Below are 22,518 nucleotides of genomic sequence, written 5' to 3' on the forward strand. Positions count from 1 at the left end.
TGTGCGTGGAAGGTCGTGTTTGACAAATCTGATTGAATTTTTTGAAGAGGTTACGAGGAAAGTTGTCGAGTGTAAAGCAGTGGATGTTGTCTATATGGACTTCAGTAAGGCCTCTGACAAGGTTCCGCACGGAAGGTTAGTTAGGAAGGTTCAATCATTAGGTATTAATATTGAAGTAGTAAAATGGATTCAACAGTGGCTGGATGGGAGATGCCAGAGAGTAGTGGTGGATAACTGTTCGTTAGGTTGGAGGCCAGTGACTAGTGGTGTGCCTCGAGGATCTGTACTGGGTCCAATGTTGTTTGTCATATACATTAATGATCTGGATGATGGTGTGGTAAATTGGATTATTAAGTATGCAGATGATACTAAGGTAGGTGGCGTTGTGGATAATGAAGTAGGTTTTCAAAGTTTGCAGAGAGATTTAGGCCAGTTAGAAGAGTGGGCTGAGCGATGGCAAATGTTTAATGCTGATAAGTGTGAGGTGCTACATTTTGGTAGGAATAATCCAAATAGGACATACATGGTAAATGATTGGGCATTGAAGAATGCAGTAGAACAGAGTGATCTAGGAATAATGGTGCATAGTTCCCTGAAGGTGGAAGGTGGAATCTCATGTGGATAGGGTGGTGAAGAAAGCTTTTGGTATGTTGGCCTTTATAAATCAGAGCATTGAGTATAGGAGTTGGGATGTAATGTTAAAATTGTACAAGGCATTGGTAAGGCCAAATTTGGAGTATTGTGTACAGTTCTGGTCACCGAATTATAGGAAAGATGTCAAAAAAATAGAGTACAGAGAAGATTTACTAGAATGTTACCTGCATTTTAGCACCTAAGTTACAGGGAAAGATTGAACAAGTTAGGTCTTTATTCTTTGGAGCGTAGAAGGTTGAGGGGGGACTTGATAGAGGTATTTAAAATTATGAGGGTGATGGATAGAGTTGATGTGGATAGGCTTTTTCCATTGAGAGTAGAGGAGATTCAAACAAGAGGACATGAGACATGAGGACATGAAAGTTTAAGGGTAACCCGAGGGGGAATTTCTTTACTCAGAGAGTGGTAGCTGTGTGGAATGAGCTTCCAGTAGAAGTGGTAGAGGCAGGTTTGGTATTGTCATTTAAAGCAAAATTGGATAGATATATGTACAGGAAAGGAATGGAGGGTTAAGGGCTGAGTGCGGGTCAGTAGGATTAGGTGAGAGTAAGCGTTCGGCACGGACTAGAAGGGCCGAGATGGCCTGTTTCCGTGCTGTAATTGTTATGTGGTCATATGGTTATAAACATGATAAAATTCAATTTTAAATTTATATCAGGACCACTTATAATTTAAAATGAAACTTATTTACCACAACTGGTATCATTGATTGGGTAAGATTGGGTGAAGTTATAGAGTGGACACAATCCAATATCCTGAATTAAAAGAAATCAGTTTGGGAGTTTTGTTTTCATTTCAAAAATATGTGGAATATAATGTTGGAAGGAGTTCCGATCTTAACTGCTTATAGATCAGATTATTTTCTTTCTCAATAATCTTTTGAAAAGAGTAGGAAGGTTTCTAAATTTTACAGAATTTATATCACTCTAACATTGTTTAATCTTATAAAATTAGGCACAGAGGAGTGGCATAGAAGAAATCGTTTGATTAATACAATGTGGTTATACCAGCAACCTATTTTCATTTGTAGTAAGATGATTCTCAGCAAAATAGGATCTTGGTCTGATTGAGGTTTAGTTAAGGTTAAATTAGAAAAGTCTTGTAGGATAAGTTAAAGGTAGACAATGATCAAATAGACTATTCTGGTCCGGACAGTGTTAGGCTACTAGCCTATTGTAGTTATCCACCTAAATTACAGTATATTGAGAATTCTGTCACACTCCTGTCAAGTTGTTTAGAAATTGGAGAATATTTGTTATCAGAAAGTGAACCACCTCATTAAAAAATTATCCACCTTCACGCTAACTTTTGGGTCAGTTACAAATCTGGCCTCTGGTAAATTATCACCTCAACCTTTTCCAGCCTCTGTGCTGTTTAGGATGTTTTTGGAGGCTGACTTGGGATTGATGTAAATGTTGAAGACCAGAAAAAGTTTGTTAGACCACTTTACAGTGCCAAAAAAAGTTCATTTTATGCCTACTTCAAACTTCATCCTTGATAATCAGCTCAGTAGTTTTATAATTTTATTAATAATCTTGAAAGTGCATACTAGCCCATGTCCAAGTACGTAATTATGTGAATCACTTATTGTTGCTAACAGTTTTTAGTTATCTGACCAAACACTTTTTCTTTTATTAACAGGAATATAATATTTGTAAGTCTTTTAATAATGTATTCTGAAAGCTAATTCTTAAAAAGTGGTGGAAAAGCAATTGTTTTTCAGACCACAGTAGTAATTCAGTTTCTGGGATCATGGAAATATTTTTATGAATGATGAGCAGAAGGGAGTCAATGAATGAAATAGTGGATTCCAGTTAATTACTGTAAGCCATCAGTTAATTACAGTAGATGCTGATTTGAGACAACTTTTAAAGAACAAAACCTAATTATGAAAATAGCCAGGATTCCCTTAATTTATTTGGGACATTAAGCCACTTAATTGAAACGTGAGACTGTTTGTGAACAGTTTCTAATTAGCATCAATTGTACTTGTGTGGCCGTTAGACACTACACCATGTTTAGAGCGACCAGTTTTTAAATACCATAGCATCAGTTGCTTGCGTTATGTTGTCCATTTAGGCTGCTACAAAAGTAGAGATTTTTTGATAAACATGTTTTCGTTTTGACTTTTAAAAAAACTTCAGACCTTAGCCAAAATGCCACAAAAAGGTTTGACACTAGTCGGAAAAAATTACCCTAGGTGTCTGCATTGATTTTTATTTATAGTTGTTCAAAGGAACACGGCAGTACATTGGATGAATTCTTCCATTGATAACTATTGTGAACTAATAGCATTGTCTTAATGTTTGGCTATTGCGTATGCGATCGCCTAGTCTGTGGAACAGCCTGTAGTTTTAACTTCAATTTACTGTTTGCGATTTACAAAAAGCTGAATGCTCATGGCAAGCTTCCTGCACTTATTTACATTTAGAGTAAGATCTGAAGCCTAGTTCTTGTTTGAATTAATATCTGCTATAAAAAGGATCTGGTGCTTTCCTAGCGTATATGACAAATAAATATGACCTCTTCTCGGGCTTCCAGCTGGGAAACCCGCATCAAGGTGCACATGAGTTGTATCTGTTTGGGTTACCTGGAGAAATTGGCGGTAGAGCATTGTATTCACAGTGGCCACAGGATTGACTTTGCCAGCACAAAACTACTGTGCCATGCCAATGGCTTTTGGGGGCACCTGTTGAAGGAAGCTATTGAAATAAAACTAGAAGAAAATAATTTTAACAAAGGCAAAGGTCTTGCTTTAAGTAAGAACTGGAATTCAATTGTTAAACAAGTTGGGACAATAGAAACCTGACTGGATGAAGACTAACCAATCAGGAGGGACAGATGATGGGGGTCTAAATACGACCAGACTATACGTGTCCAGGCATCATCCCTAATGAAGATGGCAGAGTTAGTCATCAGGTCGTCAGATAAAATCAATACCACTACCCAGTTGGAAGCCGGAGAAGAGTTTATTCATAATATTTGCTATATTCACATAACTCCAGAATACTTTTTAACAGTAAAATTGAGCATTTAGAGGCTCTAGAGTAGTTCCAGCCTTGGAAAGATTACTGCTGCTGAAAGAAGGAAATTATATTTGCACTTCACTATTGCGTAACTTTTACTATATCATTGTTTTAGGTTTTAAGTTATAGTTTTTTGAATAATTGAAAATGTATAAGATTCTAGTGTGAAGCTATTTATTTTTTTGTTGAAAGTAAGCGCCATTAATTTGCAACAAAACTCTTGATACTTTTCTGCTTTACCTTAGACAAGTATGTTTATTTCTGAAACGAGGAGCTGATCAAGATGCATTGGATGAAGACCAGAAAGACCCACTCACCATTGCTGTAGAAGCAGCAAATGCGGATATAGTTACATTGTATGTATTGATATATACGGTGTATTTTAAAGCATTTTTTTTGTCAGGTATAAAGTATTAAAAGTCTGTTATTAAGCTCTTTCATTGTTTCTGCTATTCGTTGAGAACTTGGTTAGCAAATATCAATCAAGAAAATCAAAGGGCTTGATGAGGGGAAGGATTAGATTGATCTCGGAGTAAGTTAAAAGGTTGGCATAACATTATGGGCTGAAGAGTCTGATGTTTTATTCAATGTTCTAATCTGAGATACAAAATTATTGAATCAGAATGTTTTTTTTCTGGAAAAATGTTCCACACTTCTGTTCCCTTTATCTTTGGTACAGCTGATAATGATATTATATCCCTTTAACCTTGACTCCTTCACCAGGTAAATGTGCCTGATTACTTCCTGTTAAAATGCCCTTAAAGTCCTTGGGACTTAGGCCTGGTCTTTATAACCTTCTCTGAACCTTGCAGCTCCAGAAGACCCTGGTGAAATTCTTCCAAATTATATCAGCAAAGTCCAGTGTGTGTATTTGTTTAATGTTGATGGCAATAAGTTCAACAGAATATTGGTTAGTGTTTTATTAAGATGTCATCTCACAAGCATGAAGATTGTGTTGCATCTTCCTCTCAAATGGCTATTTAGGATCTTGCAGACCTGGCAGTTGATATGAAATCACAAATTGTATTACAGTGGATTCCGATTAATTGGGCATATCAGTTAATCGGGGCAGCTATTTGGGACAACTCCTAAAGAACCAAAACCAAACAGAGAAAATAGCTGGGATTCCCTTTGTTTATTTGGGACACTCTGCCACTCAGTTGGACCAGGAGACTGTTGCTGAACAGTTTCTAACTACCGTCAGTCACGTGCATTTGCATGTCTATTAGCCACTGTACCATGCTTAGAGCCATCAGTTTTAAGTAGTCAGTTGTGTGTGTTTGTGTTCAAAAAGCAGTGGTTTCTGTCACCGATAGTTGGTGAGAAATAAGTAAAGACAATTCAGAACTGTTTTGCTCACCACAGTTTCAAACATTCAGGTTGGAGATGCCAGAAATGAGTGGGAGTTAAAATGAAACAATTTCACTACTTCAACAAATTAGGGATTACAGAAGGTATCGACAGTCAAATTAAATATTACAATAAAAATGAAGATGTGGATTATGCAGTCATCGACAGCATTGTAGAAAGACAGTCCACTGTCTGTGCTGATTTTGTTTAACATTTAGAGTCAATCAAAAGAACACGGCAGGATACCTTGGATGAGTTCCTCCATTGATAACTATTAGGAACTAATACATTTTTATACTACTGTGGAAATATTGGTAATGCTCTAATTTCATTTCATTTAAATACTCAATTTCTCACACAGTTAAATGGTAGTTTGTCTTTTTTATACTTTTTACTATTTCCATGAAACTTTAGCTGATTGGGGCAGCTGCTGAAGTGGGCTAAAATATACTGATCCCAATATGACCCAATTAACTGGAATCAATTTTATTCGGATGACTTTGTTTCCAGCCAGTACTTCATATTCTTCCAAACAACTCTTAAGACAAGTTAATAGCTGTGTGCTCTTTTTTAAGTAAAATTAATTGTATTAATTATTATTAAATGCATTGACTGTTGTGCATTTGAGACTACTTGAAAATATCCAGTAACCTGTGTTACGTATCCCGTAACTGGATAACTTACCAGCAAAGATAGAGAGGTCTGTTGAAGTCTGATGTCACTATTTTCAAACGTTTTTATTTATAAAGGGGCACAAAAGTAAGGTTATTGCAAACATTCAGATAATGCACATCACCAATACGCAATCTAAAGCCCGGGTATAGTCATAATCCATTAATCTCGGTTGTTGTCTAGGGGACAAATATTTTTGTCCATTGGAAATCTAAAGAGTCATTCAGAAGTCTTTCGAGGAATTGTTGGGTTTCACGTGTCTTAGAGGGATCGGTGAGAACGAAAAGAAGACTTGCCCGTATCTTTTTGACCACTCCGTTAAAATCCGGGGAGCGTTGGTTTCCCCGTTGTTAGTTCGAAGTCCTTCTCGGTAGTATCAGCCACCCGCTCCCCAGGCAAAGGAGTTAGGAGCACAGGTGGCATTGAGTGACTTCTAGCTCTCCTGGGAGCGTTGAGCGAGCAAGTTCCTCTGGTGCATCGCTAGGGTACTGCCTCCTGCAGTCCGCTTTTATCTTTACTTGCAGAGTTGTAGCTGTCCATCAAAGTAGGGGGATGCAATCTCCACCCCCACATGGCCTGAGGGTGTTCAGGTTCATGGTAGTTGTCACGTAGCCGGGACTTGCACGTGACACGTGCCTCTAAGAACAAATGGTCAAAACCGTTGCATTGTCTCTCACTTCCGAGTCCCGAATTAATAGCGATCTTGCGATTCTCCGGAAGGAGGGGGCTGCTCCCGCTCCTTCGGTCCCTCAGAGCTGTGGTACATTCATAACACCTGCTACTGTTCCCATGTTATACATGTGTTTCTGTTCTTGCAAAATCACAGAAATAAATGGGTAGCTCAGAACTTTCCACTACCTTTAAGCTACTTTTTGTCATCTATAGTTGGATGTTGTGTTTTTTTTATTTTGTGAACCAATTTTCTTCATCACTTAAGCTTGTGTAACTTTTTGGATTAGAAGAGCATGTTTAATTTATAAAATAGTCTTCCATATCACAGCAGGTGAGAAATGACATGGCTAAAATGGCTGATCATAAAATCCAGAAGACAGTTTAGTAATGGTTCTTGTTTATTGTATAATTCACGCAAACAGTGACCAATTGCCATCAAAATGGAAGACATGCTAGCCAAAAATATAAGTTGTTACAAAATATATTGAAGGTTTTATTTGTGTTTGGACCTAACACTATTATATTCCTAAGGAAGCTTATATATTCTTGTTTTTACAGACTGCGCCTGGCAAAGATGAATGATGAGATGCGAGAATCTGAAGGCCTTGGACAGTCAGGTCAATATTCTAGTAACAGTCATACAGAGATGCAATATAAAAAGTGCATACAGGAATTTATTAGTTTGCAGCTAGAAGATTCTTGAATCATCCTGAAATTAAAATGGTCATCTAAAGATTAGTTGTTGGGACAGGAAGTGTTGGAGATAGGTGGTTACTTTAACCAATCAAAGGACCAATGTTTTGACCAGCTAAATCTCAAAAAGAGAATCTTTTAATCAGGAAAAAAATGCATGCCAAAGTTTTTTGGCAAATGTAAATCATGCTGAATACTGCACCTCAAAAGTTTAAACCAGTATCTGCAAAGTAATATTTTCCTGAAAAATTTCTGTATGCTTTGGTTTTCATTGTTTAACTTGAAATTAATGTTAGATATTTAAAATAGATTTTAAAATAGGAATGTGACTTTTATTGCTGAGTTGAGTCATTTTTATTTTAAAGTGGTGAAAATAAGAAGTCAGGAAGAGAATTATTGTGTGCCTCAGTTTCAGAGTTTGTATTCCTAATTTTCTCTACCCACTACCCCATCAAAGGCACTGACTTTTCTTTTTGCAGTGAAATAAGCTTTGTTACTTTGCCCAAGAAATAATTCTTCTTATGTAAAACAATACAAAGGTAATTGACTGTAGGGTGCTTTGCAGTCAACTCTAAACCATGTTTTTACTCCTTTGCTTGCACTTTGCAGAAGGAATCATTGGGTAACAAAGCAGGAGCAGGGATTATGGGTTATTTTCTTTTCAGGTACAAGGAAAATATTATTTCAACTTCCCATATTCACCTTCACTTTTTGATACATTAATAAACCATTTAACCATTCTGAGCTACAACAATTTCTAGTGTTTTCTTTTTGCACTTTAGCACAATTTATTCCTAATTGGGAAAGTTTAACATAAAAGATGGCATTAAGCCTGTTGCTAGGAAATGCTACACGATACCATGAGCTCGCCAACTCAACAATTTTCAGCAGCATATCATTGAGTCATACAGCACAGAAACGGGCCCTTTGGCCTAACTAGTCCAAAATTCCCATCAATGCAAGTTCCATTTGCCTGCATTTGGCTCATGTCCCTCAACCTTTCCTCTCCATGTACTGTGCAGATACCTTTTTTTTAAATGTAGTTGATTTCTCAACATCTTCCTCTATCAGCTCATTCCATATTATTGAAAACATTGCCCTTCAGAATCATATTAAATCTCTCACTACTCGAGTTTAAACTATGCCCTCCTATTCTTCATTCTCCAACCCTGGAGAAAAAAAGACTGTGCATATTCACCCTATCCAGGCCTCTCATAATTTTGTACAGCCCTGTAAGCCCTTCCTTCATTCTCCTATGCTCCAGTGAAAAAGTCCCAGTTTGTTCAACCTCTCTCCATAACTCAGTCCCTCAAGTCCTGGCAACACATTCATAACTGGAAGTTTGGTTGATTGCCAAGCTTGGCAAAATATGTGCAGACGTTTCAGCTTCAATCAAGAAGCCATCATCAGTGAATAGTTGAGGGTGTTGTCTCCTCAGAATGCCAGCTCCAGGGTCTGAATAGATATTGATTCCATGTCGTGATCTGATTGGCTGGTTCAAAACACTGAACAGTTCAGCAGTAGAAGATTCTGACCGGCTAGCTTCAAGGGAGGTCCTTTGGAAGTGTTTGCTTCACTGTCCAGATCCTGAGATTACTAGCGATTTGCTGATTTTTGTTGTTTGTCTTTTCTCCATAAGGGTTCATATACCGGATCTATGTCGATGTGTTTGTTGATGGATCCTTCTGTAGAGAACCACATTTTGAGAAATTCTCATTCTTTTCCTGTTCTTGCACAAGTCAAAATTCTGACTGTTGTCCAGTTGAAATGGTGTCCTGCTTCATCTTCATGAGCTGATACTAGCAAGAGTGATTTGTGCTTCTGCTCATTAGCTGATGCTCGTTTAGCCTGGTCGATAGTTTTCTTCCTGTTTGACCAACATAGTACTTGTCACAGTCACTACACTGGATTTTCCAGATAGTATTTGTTCAGTTAGTCTCATTTTGTTGTGCTTTGAGTTTTGATAAGTTTCTCCTCAAAGTTTGTCTGTTTGTGAGCAGCTGTGATGTTGTGTTGCTGAAGCAATTTTGCTGTCAGTTCCAAGATGTTCGTTATACACAGCAATAAAATTTGTTTATTTGTGATTCGAGTAATTTATATTTTTGGGTTTCTGACCTTGAGGCACCTTCGGATGAAGTTTCTTGGATATCTGTTCTGTTTAACTGAAGCGAGAAAAGAACGAGAATTTCTGAAAGTGTGGGTCTCTATAGAAAAATCCATCAAGCAACATAGATCTGGTATATGAACCCTTATGGAGAAAAGAGAAGCAACGAAGTCAACAGTCAACAAATCGCCAGTGATCTCGGGATCTGGACAGCGAAGCAAACACTTCCAAAGGACCTCCCTTGAAGCTAGCCAGTCAGAATCTTCTACTGTTGAACTGTTTAGTGTTTTGAACCAGCCAACCAGGTCTCCATCCATCAGACCTTGGAGGAGTATATAAGCTGGCATTCTGAGGAGACAACACCCTGAACTGTGCACTGATATCGGCTTCTCGATTGGAACCAAAAAGTCTGCAAACATTTTGCCAAACTTGGTGATCAACCAAACTTCCAAATAGCCAACCTGAGCTACCAAAATTCCACAATATTTCAAACCCTCATAACTCTTCCTTGCACTCTTTCCAGCTTAATGGTATTTTTCTTAGAGTGTGACCAAACCTGAACACAGTATTTCGAATGTGGCCTCACAAGTGCCCTGTACAACTACAACATAATATCCCACCTTCTTTTCTCAGTGACCTGAGTGATGTCAGCCCGCTTGTCAGAAGTAGCCTTCATTATCCTGTCCAATTTGAGAGAACTTTATATTCTTCAGGGCTCTACCCTTCACCATGAAGATCCTACCCTTAATGTTCTTCCCAAGTTGCAATACCTTGCACTTATCTGAATTAAACTCAATTACCCATTCCTCAGTCAACTCACACAGTTGATCTAGATCTCTCTATATTCTGATGACCATCTTTGCTGTCAAAAGACACCAACTATTTTAGTGTCATCTGCATATTTACTAGATATAACTATTTACCTTCTCATCAAATCTTTTATAGATAACAAATAGACTAGCACTAAGCCCTTGTTTAAAAAAAGAACACTCATCATGGGCTTCTGGTGCAAAAAAAATCTTCCACCATCACACTCTGTTGTCTACTATCAAGTCAATTCTATATCCCTGGATCCCAAGCAATCCAACTTTCCTTGACAGCAACCATGTGGAACTTTATCAAAGGCTTTACGAGAGCCATGTAGACCGTGGCTCTCCCACACACAAAGCTATACTGACTATCCTTGATCAGCTCCTGTCTTTACAAATGTTTGTATATCTTGCCTCTCACAATCCTGTGTAGTAACATATCTACCACAATGTCTGCTTGCTAGTCTGTAGTTCGTTGGTTTTTCTTTGCAGTTCTCCCATCTTCTGTCACTTGACCCCAATACTAATGATACATAGACTTCAGCCAGGGCTTCTACAATTTCTGTAGCTTCCCACACTTTTCTTGGATATACCTAATCAGACCTTGGATATTCTTTAACCTTCATACATTTTAAGAAGCCTGGTAATAATGCTTGAAATGCTGTAATAAAGACCACCTTCAGGACCTCCCTATTACTATCTCAATCTCCTAAGTCTTCAACACAAAATACTGTGCAGATGCTGGGGTTAAAGCAACATGCACAACACGCTGGAGGAACTCAGCAGGTCAGGCAGCATCTGTGGAAGCAAACTTTTCCACAGATGCTGCCCGACCTGCTGAGTTCCTCCAGCGCGTTCTGCGTGGTCCTAAGTCTTCATGTATTCTCCACAGTTTAAAAAAAGAGGAAAAAATACTCAATCTTTTCCTGTAGCTCCACACAATAATGTCCACTTTAGTGTTTGAAGGGCCCTATTTTCTCCAGAGTTACTCTTTTTCCCTTAATATACTTACGAACTCTCTTCAAATTTTCCTTTGTCTTTGCCAAAACTATCTCATGCTCCCTTTTTGTCCTTCTGTTTTCCTTCTTGAGTATAGTTCTGGAACCCTCATGGTCCACTCAGAACTAACTTGATCCTAACTGCCCAAGTTTCACTCAGGAAATTTTCCAGGACATATTTCACAGATTCCATGCCTATCCAGGCTGATAACATTTTCTGAGTAGCCCAGACAATACTGAAGACATTAAAATCTCCCACTAATACAGCCCTATTATTCTTATAACTATTAGCAATTTCTCTGCGCACCTATTCCTCAAATTACTTCTTGATATTGGCTGGTCTAAAATACAGCCCCGTAAGAGTGACCCTGCCCTGTTTGTAAGCTCGCTCTGTGTTCCCTCACCGATTGATCCCTCAAGCATGTTGCCTCTGAATACTGTTGTTGTGTTGTCACTTATCGAAAAGGTAACACCCTCTCCTCACTTATGTGTACCTTTGTCACGCCTGTAGCTGGATGACATGCTACATTATTTTTAATGTTTTTAATTAATTGAATCTAAAAATATATTTTCTCCGAATTTCATGCATTTATGAACCTATTTCACTGTATACATATAGGATTATTTGTTTTTAATTAATTTTCACTTCAATTTATATATTTAAGCATAAGGGAATAAGCACAACAGTGACGTTTTAAAATTTGACATCAAAACTAGGGAATGAGATAATGGGATTATAGGATTACTGTTGATGTGGGCTAAGGGATCTATTCCCTTGCTATATCTCCATGCCTATGTAATTATTGCGTAACTAAAGAAATGAGTAATATCAGCAAACATTACACAGATTCTTAGAATTTCCTATATTCCATTTACTGCTGATGGTTATAAATTTGCCATAATTACTTAATGGTTTCTGAAGGCTACATCTAAAATAAACTGCAGGATATATAATGTACTGTTAAAAGCTAAAGCCATATGTACTATATCTTGTGCAATGTTTATAGTTGGGTTATAATTGTACATCACTAAAACCAAACTGGTGCTAGCAAATACATCTATTTCCTATTGTTACCTTTATTTTTGTCTATATTTTTGCAAGTATACTTTTGAATGTATATTGTGTGCCTTTTTCTGTTCTTAATCTGGGATTATAATGCTGTATTTTTGTATATATCTTGTCTGCACTTTAAATGTAGCATTGCTGTAAAGGAAATACAGTCACTAATGTAAATGTTGACCTAAATGAACATTACAAAGTGTATGCTGTTGTAGAAATCAACAGAACAATCCAGCTCTTGAGGTAGTAACTTGATATAAACTCCTGTGGTTGTAATTACATTTGTAAAAATGAATTGCATGTTTAAAACTCTGGCTATAACTTTTGATAGTTGTAGCCTAGACTTGAGTTTGAGGTTAGTGCTGATATCAAGGATGTTTGGCTGCAATGATCTAGTGGTTTCTGTACTCAGCTAGTATTTCATTTGGGGATATGCTATAGGAAATCCACCAGTTATATTAAATAATACAGAATTATTACTGCCACTTATTTCTTTTATGAGCTCACAATCCATTTGAACTGCTTTTAACAATTGTATCACGCAGTTCTGGTTTGCAGCTGATTCTCCAAAAAAAACACAAATTATGGCTTCCTATATATTTTGAATTATTTTTCTAAAAAGCAGATGAACTTTGGGGACTTGTTCATCTGCTTCATAACCTGAGTAGTATACAATTTCAGTATTTACCTATAAATATCTTCGTATGCAGCTGTGATCTTGAAGGTTTAATATAAAATTGTCAGGTGATGGCTGCACAATTTATTTTTTTCAAACTTTGTGAATTTTAACATATGACTGAACTGAATTTTTGAATGCAGTTGTAAGCCATAAGATATGAAGAAAAAATGTGCATGTGCTTGTATTCAGACTTGTGGGGAATATTTGATTGTGTATATATATATATATATATATTGTTTAGATTTATAGCTTGCAAATAATTGACTTTGCTTCTTCCTGAGTTGAGTATTGATTTGAATGTATATAAATCATTTGTATAAAAATATATTTTCTGGCAAAAGCTGAACTCCAAAATTGTTCTCCACGTAGTTGGTGCTGATAGCATTATTCTGGTTAAAAAGATTTCTCTAAAGCTTTGTTCTTCGCTGTTTTGAAGTACATCACTTTTAAGGTAAATTAATCAAGGTATCAATAAGGAAAGTTACATATTGGAGATAGTAAAATTAAGTGAATAATTTCACTTTTTACTGCTAGATGGGAGAATTTGCAAATGCCAAAACAATTGGCTAAGCCAAAGCATTTATATTACTGCGGAATGCATTACTGCCAAATGTGGAATCAGTTATATTCTTTTTGAACATAACTGATCTTTCTAAACTTCACCATTGGCAGTTTGCAGTCTTTAAATTCTAAAGGATTTTCCCCCCAATATCTTTGATGTGCATTAGTGTGTCAGGAACATGAGATTAATTGAATATATAGCATTAGTCTGAAAATGGGTAAACTAATCTTATTAACTTGATTAAGTAAGCTGTTTCTAATACAATATGTATGAGGGTAGTGAGTGTTAGTTTTAGAATTGCCAGAAATATTCATTTATGGTATCTCAATTCTTAATTAAGCACTTTGGCCAGTTAGTTTAATTCTTTCTATCTTTGATTGTTTTTCAACATGAAGCACAATTTTTGATTGAGGAGATGAGCAGAAAGCTACTGTCAGATCCTCAGTACCTGTGAAAATATGGGTTCTGGGGAATGTGTGTATTATACCCATAGGATTTGGTTGTATTTTCTCTCTTTTTGAACTGGTGTCTCTTTGTTTCTTACCAAAGCTATGCAGAAAAGATTTTCAAAAAATCAAGATGACTATCAAATTGCTTCACATATATGGTAGTGTTTATTGAGTATTTCACAGGCTGAATAGATAAGGTACCAGTGGATAGCTTAAAAAAAAATGATGCCACACAGTTGTTGTACAGGGGTGTATAGGGTTGTAGGGATGTATTGACATTGATAATAAATGTAAATCATTTTAAATGTGACAGCATGTGGCAGGTGGAATGCCATAAAAATCATTGGGCCTTTGGCTATTTGTGATCTGTATTTTAATACAAAATGGAATATATATTTTAAGTAGTGAAAATCTAGTAAATATTGGTGCACAAAAGGACTTTGGAACATGAAAGGCAAATTTCAGAATGAATCATTCAGGAGAGCAAGTAACTACGAGCATATGTTATGTATTAATAGACAATAGACAATTGTCTTTATTGCTGAGTACTTTATTACCTGGGTACTTTGGCTTTGTTAACACCATTCCTGGATGACTGAAATTTTGGTCTCTACCTATAAATTAGGTACGTGTTTTGCAAATAGTGTAGTGTAGATTTACTAGATTGATTCTGGAGGTGAAGCACTTGTCTTTTGAGGGGAGAGTGAGTCGACATTACTGAAATATACCAAGTTCTGTTAGGGTGGATGGGGGACACTTCCCTCAGCATAGCGGTGTATGTAGTCTCAGATTAAGGGTCATTAATTTAGAACAAATGAGAAATTTTGTATTAATGTTGAGAACCTTTGAAATCCTCGACTTCATTATGGTAGGTGCAATTGCTGAATGGATTTAATCCTATGACTCAGTTATTTTTTGGGCATGAAAGGAATTCTGGGTCAGGCATGAAAATGGATTAAGTGGAGACTGCATGGTCTTATTACATTGAAACTAGATTCAAGAGGCTGTTAGCTTACTGATTTTTATCTTTTTATAGTCCTGCATTCCAGGTTTAGAATTTGGGGATATAGGAAATTATGATTATGCAAATACAAAGCATCACTAAATGATGATATTAAACTTTGGTTCTCTGCCACTTTACTGGAAACACCAGTGGATAGTTCATTCTTGCAGTGGAAAACATAGGGACTATACTAACTAGCTTGCTGCCTCTTGAATGATTCAGAACAGTAGTTTGGAGGTAAAGTTAGAAGGAAAATAATTTCTCTGAAATGAAAAAGGAACGTATTGAATGATTGGGAAATTTTGCAGTTAAATCTTTCTCATTCTTTCTTGTGTGTCTCTTGATTCTTGCACTCCTGATTTCAACATTGCTGCTTTGAGGTTCATGCAGGTACAGTAGTCCTTTCTTAAGGTGCAATGTATATATTGTTCTCCCAATATTGTGAGTCATTCATTTGCCATTGCCAGACTCTCTTTTTTGTCTTTGTATGTAAAGCTATTTTCTTCACCTTTATCTGAACCTAAATTTGTGGCCAATAACAGTTTAAATTCTGTATATGTGAGTGGTGACAATTATGTTCATTTGTTTTTATTAATCTAAGCAAATTACATCAATCCCATTGTCCTTTTCAGACACTTTATGGCGCAAGATGTATGCTACCCATTTCCCTTGTTTGTGTTTTCTTTAAAGGATGTTGAATTATTGACTATTACATGTCTTATTAAGAGCTGTTTCATTACTGATTCCAAAATTCTGAACTTTGCAATGCAAGCAGATGTTTATTTTCTGATGAGATTTGGAAGCTAATACTTGAATTTAACCTTTGTGATTGAGTGTCACGTGAGTATCTTAGTGAAAATCAAAAATTCTGCATATGCTAGATATCTGAAACATAAACTGTTGGAAACACTCAGTAGGCCAGGCCACATCTGTGAGAAGAGTCGTTGAGTGTGGCTCAGACTCTTTGGCTCAGCTGGTCAATGCTGACCAAAATTCCCATCTAATCTCAAACTGGCACATATCCCTTTTATACTGTTAGTATTCATGTACCTTCCTCAACCACTCATTCCATGTGTACCACCTTCAGAGTGGAAATGTTCCCCCTCGGGTTCCTATTAAATTACTCCCCTCTAAATACATATCAGTTAGTTCTTGATTTCCCAGCACTGAGGAAAAAGACAGTGCACATTCACCCTATTTATGCCCCTCATGAGTTTGTAAGTCTATAATATTATCTCTGTTACCTACTTTATGATGAATAAAGACCCAGCTGCTTTACTTCTCTCCATAATTCATTCCCTCGAGTCCTGGCAAAATCCTTGTATATCTCCTCTGCATATTTTACAGCTGCATGAAAATTAAAATTGAGCACACTATTCCAAAATGCAGCTTCACCAGCATCTTGTACAACTGCTACTTAACATCCAGTGTCTGTACTCAGTGCCTTGGCTGATGAAAGCCACTCTGTTTGCCTGTCAGTCAGTGTTTCAAGCCAGAAACTTCTCAGTTCTGACACAGGTTGCAGGGACAGAAAATTGGTTGACTGGTAGGAGGCAAAGAATGGGATTAGAGGAGGTCTGTTCTGGTCGGCTGCCAGTAACTAGTGGTATTCTGTGTGGTTGATGTTGGAAATATTACTTTTCACATTATACAGTATGTCAGTGATTTGGATGAAGGTATTGATGGTTTTGTGACCAAGTTTGCAAATGATACGGTGATAGGTTGAGGGGCAGGTATTGTTGAGTAAACAGGGAGTCTGTAGAAGGACTTAGTCAGATTAGGAGAATGGGCAGGGAAGTTGCAGACAGAAGATAGTGTGGGTGTATGTACGGTCATGCACTTTGGTAGAAGGATAAAGGTGTAAATTATTTTCTCAAGTGGAGGAAATTCAAAATTCTGAGGTGCAAAGGGACTTGGGAGTCCTCGTGCAGATTCCCTGAAGGTTACCTTGCAGGTTAAGTCAGTGGTAAGGAAGGCAGATGCAATGTTAACATTCATTTCAAGAAGTCTAGATTATAAAAGCAAGAATGTAATGCTGAGTTTGAGGCATTGGGCAGTCTATATTGCCTGTACTGTGCTGTAGGCTTTCTATGTTTCTACTATACTTGGAAGTACTGTGAACAAAGGGATGTGCTGGCATTGGAGAGAGTTTAGAGGAGGTTCACGAGAATGAGCCTGGGAATGAAATGGTTAATGCATGAGAAGTATTTGACTCTGTGCCTGTACTCACTGGAGTCCAGAAGAATGACGCGTGTTCTTATTGAAGCCGACCGAATATTGAAACACTTAGATAGTGAATGTGGAAAGATGTTTCCTATTGTGTTTTCTATCTGGTCTAGGACCAGCAGGTACAGCCTTGGAGAAGAAGCAGGTCCCTTTAGAACAGAGGTGGAGGAATTTCTTTAGCCAGAGGGCGATGAATATGCGGAACTCTTTGCCGCAGACAGCTGAGGAAACAGAGTATTGGGTACATTTAAATCAGATGTTGATAGGTTCTTGATTAGTAAGGGCATCAAAGGTGGCAAAAGAAAGGGCTTGAGAGGGATAATAAATCAGCCATGACGTAATGGAGTAGCTCGATGGATCAAATGGCCTAAATCTGCGCTTATTTCTTATAGTCTTATGGAAGGTGGGTGTTTCTATAGGGTAAAGCTCATGTAACCATGGGGATACAAATTTCTTGTTTTCTTTTCAGTTCTGATGAAGGGTCTTTGACCTGAAACATTGACTCTGTCTCTCTTCACACAGGTGCAGTCTGGCTTACTGAGTATTTGAGGATTTTATGTGAACACCCTTGGTTAAATTGTATGCTGCAGTTCTTCTAGTTGTCCATTGATGTCAAGTATCTTGATTGTATTCCTTCCACCTCACTTTATTACAATTGTTTGATTATCTTACTAAAGCTTTCCAAAATACTTAATAAAGAAATTGTAGCAATTTAAATTTCACAATGTTACAGAGTAAAGTGGCCACTGGACAGTTGTGGTGTCGACAGTTCAAAGAAAAAATATTTAGAAAGAAAGAAACAGGAAAGTGGTGTTTAGAGGCTTGAGCCAGGATAACCACAAATTATCCTGGCTCAGGCCTCAATGCCTCTGAAGCCTCTGGTAAGGGTGGTCCTTATCTTTGGAGCCTTGCTGTTTAGCCTTTGCCTGTATGCAGGTAGGAGAAGGACACTCAAGTGTTCAGATTTTCTGAAATGATGTCTTGGCACTGTAGGCACTCTTTAGTATAGCTGTGGTGTAGTGTTTTGGGACGTCTGGTGCTACAGTTTACATGCTGATGGTATCTGGGCAGAGATCTGTTTAAACGCGCCTGATTGAAGTCCCAACTTTGATTTGAATTGCATGTTTTTTCTTGTTCTTGCCATTGTTGAAAATACACTGAGTTCTGCCAAGTAGGAAGAAATCCAAATCATAGTTGCTATTCAGCGGAGTTGTTGTAAAACCAGTACTTGAAAGGATTAGTGTAATGTTTGAAAAGAGAATTGATGCCTAAATGGAAAACCAAAAGTGTCCAGGCTGGGGTAAAAGAGCAGAGCACTACCACTAACTAGACAGCTCTAGCACTGATATCCTGAGCTGAATAGCCTTTTCAGGAACTAAATATCAGTTGACAGATTTATTTGTAACCATTAACTAGTAGATGTAGCATTTGCCTCAATGTCTTCAATAACTCTTCACTCTTTTTATTGCAGGTGATGCAACTTACCAGGATATTTTCAGAGATTTTTCCCATATGGCCTCTCATAACCCTGAAATATTAAACCGTTTCCACCGAAGATCACAGAATGATTAAGTTTTTACAGCATTTCTTAAGAAACTACATTTGTTCTTTTGGTGCAATCATCTTGAAGGATATTCATCATCTCATTTTGTTATGTATACCAAAAATGAATTTTAACATTTTAAAGAAAGCAATTGTAAATGAAGGATCCCTTTCTTGTATATTTACACACAGCTTATTTTCTTTGGAGTACAGTGTCTATGCAAATACCCAACCTTTATTCTGTTGATTTTGTCTTTTGAGGTGTTAGACCACTGGGAAATGTGCAAATAGAATGGAAGCTCAATTTGAATTGAAATTTTATGTGAAGAAGTTATAGGAAAACATTACCAAAAGTGTGCTCACTAGTACATTTCCATCCATGAAGTGGAACGGTTAGAAAATCATGAGCACAGAAATAACATTTTCATCCCATCGTCTTTTAAGATCACTTTAAATCAACCATGGATGGTGTGATGGTTTACTGCAATGCAGTTTTATATGCTTCTGAAAGGGTGCACTGATAATGATTGAGTGGGAACATATTAGAACTGTGCCCTTTTTAAATTTGTTCCCTCTTACAAAATAGAAAATGCTATTTATCCACATTTCCAGCAAATATTTTATCATACTTTAATACATTGTATATTCTTTGTCATCCAAGAAGCTTAGATTTTTTTAATATCTTTTAAAAAAAATATTACCTCGGGGCCCACATTTGGGTGCCATATATAGTTATTGATGAACCCTGTACATATGGACAATTTAATTTTACACCTGAACATAAAATCCAGTGAATGAAGAGAAATTCAAGTGGGAAATTAGATTCTGGAGGATTAGTTACATTTTGAATTTTAAAAAATTGTGATTTAACTATTATATCATCAAAACCACCACACTAGCTTATTTCAAGATTAGTATCATATGACTGGATATCATATGTCAGTTGCCTGGGTTGCAATACTGGTAAACATAAGTAAAAGTTGCCTACTTTGTTGCCAGTGATCAAAGTATCTTCAGTACAAGGGAATCCAAATAAGTTCATATTTTTAGCTGATTTGATTTTTAAGAAACAACTCTTGAATTATGTAGTGGCAACATTTAAAATATTTTATTATCAACATTGCTTCAAAGATCACCCCAGGTATACTGTATTCCATGTCTTTGTGCAGTTAAAAAAAATTAATGCAAGTTGCATTTTTTAAAATTTAAAAATCATTATTGCAACATCAGATTTTAAATTTTGTATGTTAAATACCTTTTGCTGTTGTACCTATGTAAATATATACCATGAATATTGGTGCCTAGGAATGGATAATAGTTTCTTTTTGTTTAGTTGTTTTGAGTTAGTACACTTGTACAGACGACTTAAGTAAATCATTAAAAACTTAATGAAAATATATTGGAAACATATGAAGTACATTATAAGCTTCAAAGCAGTTTAACAGTTATATAGTTATTTCAGATTAAAATGTAATTTGCCCTTTTTAGAGGCCAATAAGCATTTGAAATTAGTACTGTATGTATTTGGCACATAATCAGATCCAAAGGATAGGAATACTTCCCCACATAGCTTTGAAACTGAAATAAATGTATTCATTGTCATATGTAATTTCATGTTGTGTATATAAACATTTCTTTATGGAATATTTTGTTCAGTATGTATAATTGACAGATAAAAGTTCCCTGGTAACTTGTATGAGTTTACATTCCATGAACAAATAACTAAATATGCACTTAATATTCAAAACTGTAGTATGTCTTTTGTTACTGAGGCTATATCTCCTTCAGGATTTAAAGTCATTCCAGTTTGTTCTTCTGCGTCACTTTTTTCCATCTGGGGAATGTTATTATATAGAAAGGAAGGTGGGAGAAGTGAAGATGAATAGAAAGATATTGTATAAAACCTTAAGATACGGAGCAGAATTAGGTGATTTGGCCCATTGAGTCCACTTCACTATTTTATCATGATTGATCCATTTTTACCCTCAGCCCAGTCTCCTGCCTTTTCCCTCCATCTCTTCCTGCCCTGAATAACCAAGAACTTATCAATCAATATTAGAATCAGAATTGGGTTTAATATCGATGGCATACAGTGCCTATAAAAAGTATTCACCCCTTTTGGAAAATTTCATGTTTTAGTTTTACTACATTGAATCACAGTGGATTTAATTTGGCTTTTTTTGACATTGATCAATAGAAAAGACTTTTGTGTCAAAGTGAAAACAAATTTCTGCAAATTGGTGTAAATTTATTCCAATATTAGACACAAAATAATTGCATAATTACTCACCCCTTCAAAGTCAGTATTTAGCAGATGCACCTTTTGCAGCAATTACTGCCTGGAGCCTGTGTGGATAGGTCTGTCAGCTTTGCACATCTGGACACTGCAATTTTCCCCATTCTTCTTTACAAAACTGCTCAAGCTCTATCATATTGCAAGGGGATTGTAAGTGGACAGCCCTTTTCAAGTCCAGCCAAAATTGGATTGAGGTCTGGACTCTGACTTGGCCACTCCAGGATATTACTTTGTTGTTTTTAAGGCATTCCTGTGTAGTTTTGGCTTTCTGCTTGGGGCCCTTGTCTCACAGGAAAGCAAATCTTCTCCTAAGACACAGTTCTCTTGCAGACTACATCAGGTTTCCATCTGGGATTTCCTTTTATTTAACTACATTCATTTTACCCTTTACCTTCTCAAGCCTTCCAGGGCCTGCTGCAGTGAAGCATCCCCACAGCATAATGCAGCCAAACGTAGCATTTAGTCAGATGGATAAAAAGCTCAATTTTGTTTTCATCATGCTATAGAACCTTCTTCCAGCTGATCAGAGTCTCCCACATGCCTTCAGACACACTAGCCAAAATTGCTTGAGTTTTTTTTTCCCCAACAGTGGCTTTCTCTTTTCCACTCTCCCATAAAGTTGCAACTGGTGAAGCACCCGGGTAACAGTTGTTGTATGCATAGTCTCTGCCAACTCGGCCTCTAAAGCTTGTAACTCCAGAGTTGTCATGAGTCTCTTGGTGGCCTCCCTGACTAGTCCCCTTGCACAGTTACTCAGTTTTTGAGGACAGATTTACAGCTGTGCCATATTATTTCCTTTTCATGATGATTGACAACTGTACTCCAAAGGATACTCGGTAACCTGGAAATTTTCTTGTATCCATCTCCTGACTTGTGCTTTTCAATAACCTTTTCACAGAGTTGTTTGGAGTGTTCTTTTGTCTTCATGATGTAGTTTTTGCCAGGATACTGACTCACCAGCAGTTGGACCTTCCAGATACAGGTGTATTTTTACTACAATCTGGACTGCACACGGGTGATCTATATTTACTAATATTGTGACTTCCAAAACCAATTGGCTGCACCAGTGATGATTTGGTGTGTCATTTTGAAGGGGTGAATGCATATGCAATCAATTATTTTGTGTTTTATATTTGTAATTAATTTAAATCACTTTGTAGAGAGCTGTTTTCACTTTGACACAAAAGTCTTTTTCTGTTGATCAGTGTCAAAAAAAACCAAATTAAGTCCACTGTGATTCAATGTTGTATAAACAGAAATAAAATAAGTTTTGAGGTAGTGTTCATGGTTTCAATGTCCATTCAGAAATCTGATGGCAGAGGAGAAGAAGCTGTTCCTGAATCATTAAGTGTGTGCCTGTATCTCCTTGATGGTAACAACGAGAAGAGGGCATGTCCTGGGTGGTGGTGATCCTTAATGATGGATGCTGCCTTTTTGAAGATATCTTGAGTACTATGGATGCTAGTTCCCATGCAATAGTTGACTAAAGTTAGAACTCTGCTGCTCACTTCGATCCTGTGCAGTAGCCCCTCTCCCACCCCCATAACAGATAGTGATGCAGCCAGTTTGAATGCACTGTACATCTGTAGAAATTTAAGTGACATACTAAATTTCAAATCTGAATGTCTTGCCTCCTTTATAGCTGCACCAATACGTTAGAACCAGGATATATCCTCAGAGATATTAACACAGAGGAACTTCAAACTACTCACTCTCTCCACTT

General features: G+C 37.0%; 1 protein-coding gene across 3 annotated transcripts in view; it reads left to right on the forward strand.

Moving 5' to 3' along the window:
* Positions 1–20,143, forward strand: part of LOC132378466 (arf-GAP with coiled-coil, ANK repeat and PH domain-containing protein 2-like) — a 124,399-nt gene extending 104,256 nt beyond the window's left edge. For all 3 annotated transcript variants that reach the window (XM_059945402.1, XM_059945409.1, XM_059945417.1), the window contains 3 exons: positions 3,926–4,036; positions 6,933–6,991; positions 18,429–20,143. In XM_059945402.1, the coding sequence (XP_059801385.1) occupies positions 3,926–4,036; positions 6,933–6,991; positions 18,429–18,529 (271 nt within the window). In that variant the 3' untranslated portion in view covers positions 18,530–20,143. The remainder of the gene's footprint in view (positions 1–3,925; positions 4,037–6,932; positions 6,992–18,428) is intronic.
* Positions 20,144–22,518: the final 2,375 nt, after the last annotated feature.

Source organism: Hypanus sabinus, chromosome 2 (genome assembly GCF_030144855.1).
Source record: "Hypanus sabinus isolate sHypSab1 chromosome 2, sHypSab1.hap1, whole genome shotgun sequence".
Taxonomy (NCBI): domain Eukaryota; kingdom Metazoa; phylum Chordata; class Chondrichthyes; order Myliobatiformes; family Dasyatidae; genus Hypanus; species Hypanus sabinus.